Source organism: Pelobates fuscus, chromosome 8, assembly GCF_036172605.1.
Source record: "Pelobates fuscus isolate aPelFus1 chromosome 8, aPelFus1.pri, whole genome shotgun sequence".
Lineage (NCBI taxonomy): Eukaryota > Metazoa > Chordata > Amphibia > Anura > Pelobatidae > Pelobates > Pelobates fuscus.
Window position 1 is genome coordinate 135,324,003 of NC_086324.1, and position 12,022 is coordinate 135,336,024.

The 12,022-nt window shown below is 43.1% G+C and overlaps 1 protein-coding gene across 3 annotated transcripts in view; it reads left to right on the forward strand.

The window, feature by feature from the left end:
• CCP110 (centriolar coiled-coil protein 110) overlaps nt 1–12,022 on the forward strand; it is a 42,040-nt gene that overhangs the window by 9,664 nt on the left and 20,354 nt on the right. For all 3 annotated transcript variants that reach the window (XR_010085207.1, XM_063430330.1, XM_063430331.1), the window contains exon 3: nt 10,565–10,693. Coding sequence is in view for 2 of the 3 variants with exons in the window: in XM_063430330.1 (XP_063286400.1) it covers nt 10,565–10,693 (129 nt within the window). In the remaining variant the exon portion in view is untranslated. The remainder of the gene's footprint in view (nt 1–10,564; nt 10,694–12,022) is intronic.

Below are 12,022 nucleotides of genomic sequence, written 5' to 3' on the forward strand. Positions count from 1 at the left end.
ACTGAAATCGAGGTAAGCAATGTCCACTGCACCACCCTGATCTATAATTTTAGTTACCCAATCAAAAAAATCAATAAGATTAGTTTGGCATGATCTCCCTGAAGTAAACCCATGTTGTCTCTGATCTTGAAATCCATGTGTTTTTAGATGTTCAACAATCCTATCCTTTAACATGGTTTCCATCACTTTCCCCACTACTGAAGTTAGGCTTACTGGCCTATAGTTGCCCGACTCCTCCCTATTACCTTTCTTGTGAATGGGCACAACATTCGCTAACTTCCAATCTTCTGGGACTACTCCTGTTATCAATGATTGGTTAAATAAATCTGTTAATGGTTTTGCTAGTACACCACTAAGCTCTTTTAATAGCTTTGGGTGTATTCCATCAGGTCCCATTGACTTATTTGTCTTTACTTTTGACTGTTGAAATAGAACCTCTTCCTCTGTAAACTCACGTGTAATAAATGACTCATTTATCCTTTTTCTTAACTGAGGTCCCTTTCCTTCATTTTCATCTGTAAATACCGAACAAAAATATTCATTGAGGCAGTCAGCTAGACCTTTATCCTCATCTACATACCTTCCTTCTTTTGTTTTTAATCTAACTAATCCTTGTTTTACTTTTCTTTTCTCATTTATGTATCTAAAAAAGGTTTTGTCCCCCTTTTTTACTGACTGTGCTATTTTCTCTTCTGTGTGTGATTTGGAAGCTCTTATAACTTGCTTAGCCTCTTTCTGCCTAATCTTATAGGTCATTCTGTCTTCCTCACTCTGGGTTTTTTTATAATTACTAAATGCTAACTTTTTGTTTTTTACTATTTTGGCTACATCTGTGGAGTACCACAGTGGTTTCTTGAATTTTTTGCTTTTACTGACAAGCCTAATGCAATTTTCTGTTGCCTTCAGTAGTGCAACTTTTAAATAATCCCATTTCTTTTGGACTCCATTTAAATTGCTCCAGTCTGATAATGACTCCTTTACACATATTCTAATTTTGGAAAAGTCTGTTTTTATAAAGTCTAAAACTTTTGTTTTTGTGTGGTGTGACTCAGTCACTGTTCTTATATTAAACCACACTGACTGATGATCACTGGATCCTAAACTTTCACCTACAGTAATATCTGATACCAAATCTCCATTTGTTAACACTAAATCTAGTATGGCCTCTTTACGAGTTGGCTCCTCAACGACTTGTTTTAGAGACAATCCCAGTAGGGAGTTTAGAATATGTGTGCTCCTGGCACAAGTAGCTATTTTTGTTTTCCAATTTACATCAGGAAGATTAAAGTCACCCATGATGATAACTTCCCCCTTCATTGTCATTTTAGCTATTTCTTCAACTAGTAGATTATCTAACTCTTCAATTTGTCCTGGGGGCCTATAAATCACACCTACACGAGTTACTGTGTGATTACCAAATTCTAACGTAACCCAAACGGACTCTATGTTCGCCTCACTAACCTTTATTAGACTAGATTTTATGCTATTCTTTACATACAGGGCCACCCCTCCCCCTTTCTTGCCTTCCCTGTCTTTTCTATATAAAGAGTACCCTGGTATTGCTATGTCCCAGTCATTTTTCTCATTATACCATGTCTCAGTAACAGCGACTAAATCTACACTATCAGTTGCCATTATTGCCACAAGTTCATGGATCTTATTCCCTAAACTGCGAGCATTTGTAGACATGACTCTAAGCTTATCATTTTTTAACACACTTGCTACAGGCACCTTCTGTCCTTGTTTTGGGGGACAATTGGATTGATGTTTTATCACCCTTTTGCCCCCCCCCTCTTAGTTTAAATACATCCTAGCAAAACCTCTGAACTGCTCACTGAGAACATTTGTTCCCTTTTGAGAAAGATGCAAACCATCTTTTTTGTACAGTTTATTTCCATTCCAAACAGAGCTACCATGAGCAATAAAGCCAAATCCTTGCTCCCGACACCATTCACCAAGCCACAAGTTAAAGTCCCAAATACGCATCCGCCTGTCATTCTGAGTGTTATGCACAGGCAGAACTTCAGAGAATGACAATGTGGAAGCAACCTGTCGTATATCATTGGCAAAAACACTAAAAACTTCCTTAACCGCTGAAACCTCATTGCAAGCCAAGTCATTTGTCCCTAAATGGACAAGTACATGTAATTCCCCTTCCTGCTTTGCTTGCTTAACAATATTACAGATACGTCTCCTGTCTCTGCGAGCAGTAGCTCCGGGAAGACACCTCACAAGACCACCATTGTCCATCTCCACACCTCTTATGATGGAATCCCCCACCAACAACTGCTTTCTATTAGGCCTCACCATAGTCTTCAAGCCTCTCTGCACAACACCACTAGCCTCAGTGCCTCTCTTCACAACACCACTAGCCTCTGTGCCTCTCTCCACAACACCACTAGCCTCTGTGCCTCTCTCCACAACACCACTAGCCTCAATGCCTCTCTTCACAACACCACTAGCCTCAATGCCTCTCTTCACAACACCACTAGCCTCAATGCCTCTCTTCACAACACCACTAGCCTCAATGCCTCTCTTCACAACACCACTAGCCTCAATGCCTCTCTTCACAACACCACTAGCCTCTGTGCCTCTCTCCACAACACCACTAGCCTCTGTGCCTCTCTCCACAACACCACTAGCCTCTGTGCCTCTCTCCACAACACCACTAGCCTCTGTGCCTCTCTCCACAACACCACTAGCCTCAATGCCTCTCTTCACAACACCACTAGCCTCAATGCCTCTCTTCACAACACCACTAGCCTCAATGCCTCTCTTCACAACACCACTAGCCTCATTGCCTCTCTTCACAACACCACTAGCCTCATTGCCTCTCTTCACAACACCACTAGCCTCTGTGCCTCTCTTCACAACACCACTAGCCTCAATGCCTCTCTTCACAACACCACTAGCCTCAGTGCCTCTCTGCACAACACCACTAGCCTCAGTGCCTCTCTGCACAACACCACTAGCCTCAGTGCCTCTCTGCACAACACCACTAGCCTCAGTGCCTCTCTGCACAACACCACTAGCCTCAGTGCCTCTCTGCACAACACCACTAGCCTCAGTGCCTCTCTGCACAACACCACTAGCCTCAGTGCCTCTCTGCACAACACCACTAGCCTCAGTGCCTCTCTGCACAACACCACTAGCCTCAGTGCCTCTCTGCACAACACCACTAGCCTCAGTGCCTCTCTGCACAACACCACTAGCCTCAGTGCCTCTCTGCACAACACCACTAGCCTCAGTGCCTCTCTGCACAACACCACTACACTCTGAAAGTGCAGAAAATGAATTGTGTAGAGCAACAGACTGTGCAATATGCCTTTTATCCACAACTCCAAGTCTACCAGATCCTACAGTAATCCATCTGCCATTCCTAGTATGTCTCTGCGGCAGTGGCTTTGCAGCAGTTCCAGTCTGAGTTTGTTTACCAGATAATTTACAAATCTCAGACTTCAAAAATACAATCTCCTGCCGCAAGATAGAGAACTGTCTACAGATTAGACAACAACCAAACCTCCAAAAAGTGGAACGTGAAACACATGCAAAGCAACTATTACACTGAACTAAGTCTGCCATTCCAATGAGGTGAATAATTTAAATCAAACAAACCTTAACTTTTTATTTATCCTCCTGAATACCTCAGATTACCTCCAGTTTATCTCCAGAATATCTCCAACCACACACACACTTAGAAGCAACACTCTCCAGAATATCTCCAACCACACACACACTTAGAAGCAACACTCTCCAGAATATCTCCAACCACACACACACTTAGAAGCAACACTTAGATGAAGCAACCAAGCTCTATTAGCCAAGCTAATGACAACTACCCTTATATACTCCTAAAATCACCTCCCACTAGGAATGTTTAACACCTGGGTAGGCCTCTGCTTATTAGCAAACAATAGCTAATTTAAATAGCAATTAATAGCAAGTAGCTACCTAATCCAATCAAATGCCTTATAATTACCAACAGGAAATCAAACCTTGTGCAGTCAGTAACCTTTTCCTACAGATGAATCTTACCTGCAACAGTAAAAAAGAACTCTTAGCACAACTCTTAGACAGTTGAAGCCTCTGTAAAACTCTCCAGAATATCTCCAACCACACACACACTTAGAAGCAACACTTAGATGAAGCAACCAAGCTCTATTGGTTGGAGGAGAATGCCCAAACTGTACATTCATCATTCACACAAAATGTCATATAATTAAAATAGCTGTTTGGAAGCAAAGGTTTATCTGGTTGATTGACCGGATCTGGTTGTGGGGCAATAATCCTTCAGAACTAGGAACATGTTATGAGGGCTGCCTTGGCACTGGGAAAACAAGATGCCTCTTGAAAATATCACCTCTTATCTGTAATAACTCTCTTCCCTGTTTTATTCCAACTATGTATATTTTATTTCTCATTGCTATACTGACGTGCATAGACTTCCTGGTGTAGCTGCATATTCATGATTCTTTTAATTCTTTCAGCTGGTAGAACAGGCTTATTGTGAAATAGACATATATGTCAAGTTTCAGATCCGCAAATCTCTTGTTATTTTAGGATTATTGGTACGCACCTGGACATATGTACATTTGGAAGGAAATGGTTAACCTTTGAAATGTGTCACTGACTGAAAACAAATGGCTTATTACTATTTTATTTTTATTTTTATTTAATTTTTTTCCCCTGATAATACACCATATGCCCAAAAGTATGTGAACACCCCTATTAATTGTTGAGCTCACCTGTTTAAGCCTCACACTAAAGTAATCTCCATAGACAAACATTTGCAATACACTTGGTGACTTATCTGGCATTGTCATAGTATGCTGTGTTTGCCAGTGCATGTAACCACTGCAGCTTAATGTAGTGATACTGGTGATTCAGATTTTTCTGAGAAAAAACAGTGTTTACATTGCTGTCCAATGTCAACCTGGTTGCGGTATTGCAAACTTTTGCAGGACGGCGTTCGGCATCATTACTATACATTAGGGATGCACTGGAATTTTCGGCCAAAAATGGGCCTATCCCATTTCGGCTGAAAGAGTAAAATCCGCAGAAAATAGGGCAGAGTGATGTCAGGTCCTCCGGTCCATGTCCGAGGACCCGACATTGGGAGGGGGCCTGGCGGCTTGCCCTGTGTGCCCCAGAGTGTAAAGCCTCTCCCATCTGCCTGGGGAGAGAGCCAGCACAGTCTGCAGCTTTGCCAGGAGTGAGCTGCAGACTCTGCTCTATCTTGCAATCTCTGGCCAATTAGAGCGTTGCCTTGGGTTACCACTGCAACGCTCTGACTTTTGGAGCTCACACCCAGTGGAGCTGCAGACTGGAGAGACAGACCACTGGACCATCAGGGAGCCAGGACCCTGGATCACCAGGGAATATTTCTAACACACCTTATTCTGTTACCAGTTACCCCTTCCCTTTGTCACCTGTCACCCCCTTCCTCGGTCGCTCTTGTCACCCGGTCACCCCCTTACTCTGCCATCTCTATTCCACCCCACATTGTATCCTTCCCATTCTAAATCACCCAACACTAGGTGCCCTACACACAAACTATATCCCGAGCCCACCCCACACTATGTGCCTTACACACTCTACATAACCTACAAACATACAAACTACATCCCTGTCCCACACCTCACTATATTCTATACACACACTACATAACCTACACAAATAATTTGGGGAGGGAGGTGGAGGAGGGGGCAGTCGTTTTCGGTAAAGGGCATTCTGAATTTTTGGTTTCGGACCAGAATTAGCATTTTGGTGCAGGGCAAGAGGTTGGCAAGCAGGCCTCTCCAAAACCCAGTGGTGAAGTGCAATTCGTCACAATAGCGCCATGGATTCCGTAGCGCTTTACAGTATTATGAGAGGGGGGATTTAACTATAAATAGGACAATTACAAGAAAACTTACAGGAACAATAGGTTGAAGAGGACCCTGCTCAAACAAGCTTACAGTCTATAGGAGGTGGGGTATAAAACACATTTAGGACAGGACATATCAATCAAATATGGTGGGAGTGAAGCTGAGCTGGAGGAGAGAGTAAAGTGTTGCCCTATAGGAGAGAGCAAGGTAGAGGTTACTCTGGGAGGCCATAAGCTTTCCTAAAGAGATGGGTTTTAAGGCACTTCTTGAGGATTGAAGACTAGGGGAGAGTCTGATGGGGGTAGGCAGGCTATTCCATAGAAAGGGAGCCGCCTGCCAGTTGGCCGTACGGGAAGGGACGTATTAGCCGCAAGGCTAACAAGGCATTTGCCTTGGGCGGCATTTTCCAGGGGGCGGCAAAAAAAGCCGCCCCCAAATGCCTTGTTAGCCTTGCGGCTAACAGTCCAGCCAGGCGGGCGGCTATGTGAAAATCCGTGCGGGCGGCGCTGGCGAGGGAGAACTTCCCCCTGAGCGCTCTGCTCAGCTCCCTCGCGAGCCGCCCGCAGAGTGAGGCTGGGAGGCGGAGCCAGAATATGACGTGAGGGAGCTGAGCAGAGCGCTCAGGGGGAAGTTCTCCCTCGCCAGCGCCGCCCGCACGTATTTTCACATAGCTTCCCGCCCGACAGCCACTGGACCACCAGGGAGAGGAAGAAACCCCCCCCCCAGCATTCCCAAAGGTAAGAAGGCTGGGAGGGGTTGGGGGGGGGCAATTTAACCCCTTAAGGACACATGACATGTGTGACATGTCATGATTCCCTTTTATTCCAGAAGTTTGGTCCTTAAGGGGTTAAAAAACAAAAAACACTAGTGTGAGTGTGCGTGTTAGTGTCTGACTGTGTGTGTGTCTGTTAGTGAGTGTGTGTTTCTGTAAGCTACCGTATGCGTATCTGTCAGTGAATGTGTGTGTGTATTTAGAAGGCGGGGCGGGGGGAAGGGTTGGGTAGGGGTGGCGCGGAGGGTGAGGGGGGCGCCTGAGTTTTGTCCTGCCTAGGGCAGCACAAAACCAGGATACACCACTGCGTACGGGTGCGAGCAGCGGTAGGAGAAGGTCATGGGCAGAACGGAGGGAACAAGGAGGGGCATACCTATGGATCTGTGAAGAGATATGAGGGGCTAGGATTGTTCAGTGCTTTATATGTATGGGTTAGCACTTTGAATTGACTCCTATAGGAAACAGGAAGCCAATATAAGGACTGAGAGAGGGGTGAGGTGTGAGAGGACCAACTAGAGAGGAAAATCATTCTGGCGGCGGCATTTATTACAGACTGTAGCGGGGTGATACGGCTTTTGGGAAGACCAATCAAGAGAGGGTTACAATAATCCATGGAGGAAATTACTAGAGCATGGACAAGCTCCTTGGTAGCATCTTTTGTAAGAAAAGGGCAGATGCAGGCTATGTTTTTAAGTTGGAATCTACAGGATTTGGCAACAAACTGGATGTGAGGTTCAAAGGTGAGGCCAGAGTCAAGTATGACACCAAGACAGCGCGCTTGCAAGGATAGATTTATGTGGATACCACTGACCTTAAAGAGAGAGCGAGAGAGGAGGAAAGACAAAGAGTTCAGTTTTAGAGAGATTGAGTTTCAGAAAGTGGGAGGACATCCAGTCCAGAAAGGCAAGCAGTGACACGTTGCAGTATGGGAGGAGAGATATATTTGGGTGTCATCAGCGTACAGGTGGTAGTGGAATCCAAAAGAGGCAATATGTTTGCCAAGAGAGGTAGTATAAAGAGAAAATAGAAGGGGACCAAGGACTGCTCCTTGGGGAACTCCAACCGAGACAGGACTAGGGGAGGAGGGATTCTTGGAAAAGGAGACACTAAATGAGCGTTGGGAGAGATCCGAAGAAAACCACGAGAGGACAGAGACCAAGCGATTGAAGAGTTTGAAGGAGGAGAGCATGATCAACGGTGTCAAAGGCAGCAGAGAGGTCAAGCAAAATTAATATGGAGTAGTGGCCTTTTGGATTTAGCTGCGATTAGGTCATTAGTAACTTTGATAAGAGCAGTCTCAGTAGAGTGGAGAGGGCGGAAGCCAGACTGAAGAGGGTCAAGGAGAGAGTTTGAATTGAGGAAGCGAGACACACAGTCAGTGGCGTACTAAGGGGGGGGGCGGTCCGCCCTGGGTGCCATCAGGCAGGGGGGTGCCACCAGGGCTGGCCAGTCTTGGAGTTCAGTAAGCTGTGTGGCTGCACCGGTTGTCATAGCAGCAGGGGCGCCGGGCAGCCGACACAGCTCACACGCAGGGGCTGGCAGCAGGAGCAGGAGATCTGCACGGAGATTTGGGGGCAGAGCCAGAACGGCCGTGGGGGTGGAGCCAAGCCGGACGTGGCGGCGGAGCTAAATGCAGGCCTCATACTGCTGCACACAGAACCCCTAAAGCCACTTGCCTTAATCCAAAGATGGGTTCCCTCAGCGCTTGTGACCTCTCCTCCCCCTGCTGACGTCCGCTTCGAATGCGCATGTGCGGCAAGAGCTGTGCGCACATTCAAACCGCCCATAGGAAAGCATTACTCAATTACTCGATTTTCGCATTGGGGATCGCGGAGACAGCCACTAGAGGCTGGATTAACCCTCAATGTAAACATAGCAGTTTCTCTGAAACTGCTGTGTTTACAGCTGCAGGGTTAACACTAGGGGGACCCGGCACCCAGACCACTTGATTGAGCTGAAGTGGTCTGGGTGCCTATAGTGGTCCTTTAAGTGATGGTGATTTAGTAATTATCTCAATTAACACATCTTCAATTGAAGAGACTTCTTTTGTTACCTAGATTATACAAATAATGTTAATCTTCCTTTTTGTACGAGACCTGCCCTGCAGGTTGTCTGTGCCTGCAGGGATTTATAAATAGCGCATGTTTGTCAGTTGGGAGAGTCTAGAATGCCTTAAGGACCAGTGTCAGTCTATGCTGTCATTCTGTTTTGCTGTTGAAAAGCTTTGTTTGTCATCAGCAATTCTGCAGACTCTAAACAAGTAGGACAGTCAAGGTCATAATAGTTTTATGTTGTACTCATCCCATTATATAAAATGTTGCCATATAATTGAATTGGTATGGTTTTATTGCATACTTGTTTAAATATGTTTAGGTTCAATATGCTAACTTTCTGTATTGCTTTTTATTTGTAATGTGTTGATTGAGTAATCACTTGTGTATTTCATCTGTTTCTCTTGGGAAATATTTTCCTGGTTGTAATGTATTTGTTGTCTACAATAAATAAACACCAAACTGCTAAATTCAGGGTGATATAAGTAAGCTGTGTTAGCAGATTTGGAGAAGACTCCTCCCCCTGTATAATTTATACCCAAGCAGGACCTAATGCTCTTACTGTGTAAGTTCCCTGTCCGCTCACCAATTACTTTGAGTATTTTAAACACTCTATATTAGACGCTCTTTTCTAAGTGGATATCTCTATACCTATTCATATATGTTGAAAGATTTCCTGTGTTGCGGACCATGGCTGCTCAATCAAGACCTTTATATGTATGATGACTTCCTAAATTTTTTAAAGTAACACTCCAAGTACCATAAACACTACAGTGTGCTATAGGGATTATAGCCCAATGAGTACCCTGGTGCCCCCTAGTGCAAGGCTTTTTTATTTGTTTATTTATTTTTAAATAATGGGTACAGCTCCATGCCTCCTCTCAGCCTTCAAGAGAGACAGAAATGTTTGCTTAGGAGCTCCTCTTAGCTGTCCTAGGCTATGCCCTGCAGTGCAGGACCAGCTCATTGGCAGAGAGCATTAGATGATCTGCACCCCTGAAAGGAGGCAGGGAGCAGTGCCTGTCAAACTCCAGGTAAGCAGTTAAACCGCCATTAAATGGTTTGACTATTTACCTTGCTGCCTGAAAACTACTGGCACCATAACCACTATATATCAATGCAATGGTTATGGTGCTTGGAGTGTTCTTGTAACGAAAAGCGCTAACTGGATTCATAGGTTTACGCATGGTCAGACTTACACAATGTTTTGTTTTCGCTTTTTAGATTGCACCCATGTCATTTACTGCATATACATATCAATATGTCTTTTGTCTAATTTTAGCTGTCATTAGAGCACTTCAGTGATTGTTTAATGATAGGACAATTAGCTTGTCAGCGTTTTGGAACAAGCATGTTTTTACTACCTGATGATATGAAGCGTTTCAATCCCTGGCGATATGTAAACAAAGCCTCACTTGTTTTGTAAGAGGTACTAGTGTTGCCTTGTCACCTAGCATTTTACTTTTGCTCGAGCTGATCGTCATTACTGACTACACTTTCTCGTGCTGAGGAACGGTAGAGATTACTGTAAGCCATCAGTGCAAAATGTGAAGGCAAAGGTCCTTTTTTTTTCTACTATCCTTTTTGTATTCTTGAAAGGTAAGTAAAGTTGAGCTTTGTGAAAAGCTATCAATTTTATTTGTATTTATTTTGCTTGGTTATTCGGGGGGGGGAGTGTACTCACACACATTAAAGTGTGAAACAATTGTGATTTGTGTTATGTGGAATGCTACCTGGCTAAAGTAATAATAAAAGAATTGCGTGTTTGTGGTTTATTTTAATTTTTTAAGCTAGTAGTTATTTAAAAACGGTTAAATGCTAAATTTATAATATAATCCCTAAACAGTGTTTTTTTAAAATCAAATTTTGTGTAGCTGACAATAGAAAAAAGAGAAGAAATGCAACATTATAAACTAAAGGCTATTGAGCTGGATGAGAAGAGACAGTACTGCAAAAAGAAGACCTTGCTCAATCGCGTCCAAGAGATTTTGGAAAGTGTCCAGGTAAATTATTTCAAGCATGATTTTGAAATGTTGCTTTGGTTGTATTTAAATTATGCTGATCAGTAATAAGTGGTTATCTTCCTTTAACTTTAATGGCTGCATTAGATGGTTTTAAAAAGCTGTTTCCTCTGAATATGCTTTTGGGTGCATCTTGTGCCAGAGACGATTGATTTATAAATACAGAACCATTCGAAGTTATCAAAGTGTAACAGAAAAAGTAATTTGACTTGCATTGGGTTATTCGTAATTTTAGATCTTTGACCCACAGTTGCTCTGCATGTGCAACGTTTCATGAGGGTATCTAGGGTATGGGTGAAGTCCTTTTCTGCCAACTCAATGTATATTGGTTAAAATGGACACTATAGGCACTCGGACCTCACGTTGAAGTGGTCTGGACGCAGTGCCTCTGTCTGTTGACCCTGAAATGTAAAACTGCAATGGCTAAATTGCAGGGTTAACTTCACCTCTGTTTGCTTTAACAGATGTTGGATGTCATCATGCTTTGCATGACTACGTCTAGCATCTTTTATGTTCCCCATAGGAAAGCATTGAGCAAAAGTAATTTGGTCCCATTGTCACCGTGACCTGGTGGGGAGAGACCTAGCCAGCACCGAGAAATGCTTGGAGCTGGATAGAGGTAAGTTTTTAAAAACAAACTGTTTTTAACCCATTAGGGAGGGCTAGAAAACTAAGGATACTATAGCGTTTGGAATAAAGGTTTGTATAGTATTAGGTATTTTCTATAGAATTCCTTTAATATAATTTGTAGCACAATCCAAAATAGGGGGGCTTTTTTTTTTTTTTTTTTTTTTTGGCCCTCTGATATTGATCTGGGCCTTGCCAATCAGATAATTAAATTTCTCAGCAGAAGTTCTAGTCTGTTCTTTTGCCTTATGAAAAGGAACACATGAGGTCTTCTTTCTTGACTTTACAGGATTCCACAATGATCAGTTCTACAGTGTTACTGCGATAATTATTGAATGCTCCAAAATGAACACTGTTCTTACTGCAATGATTATGAGCCTGTTGGAAAGATCTTGAGGCATTGGATTTGATATAATCTTTAATTTAATTCATTTTGTTCTATAAATTTTTATTTTTATTAGATGTGAGTCATAGATGACACATAGGTTGAGATCTATTCTAAACACAATTGTGTTTATTTTGCCTATTTATCTTTAATTTTGCTTATATGCTCTATCCATTGATACAGATTTTCCAAGTTGTAATTTGTAACCTCTTTATTTGTTCAAGCAGCAAACTTGTTTTGTATTCATTAAGTATAAAAACAAAATCTATTTCATACCTCATGATAACCTCATGAGATTA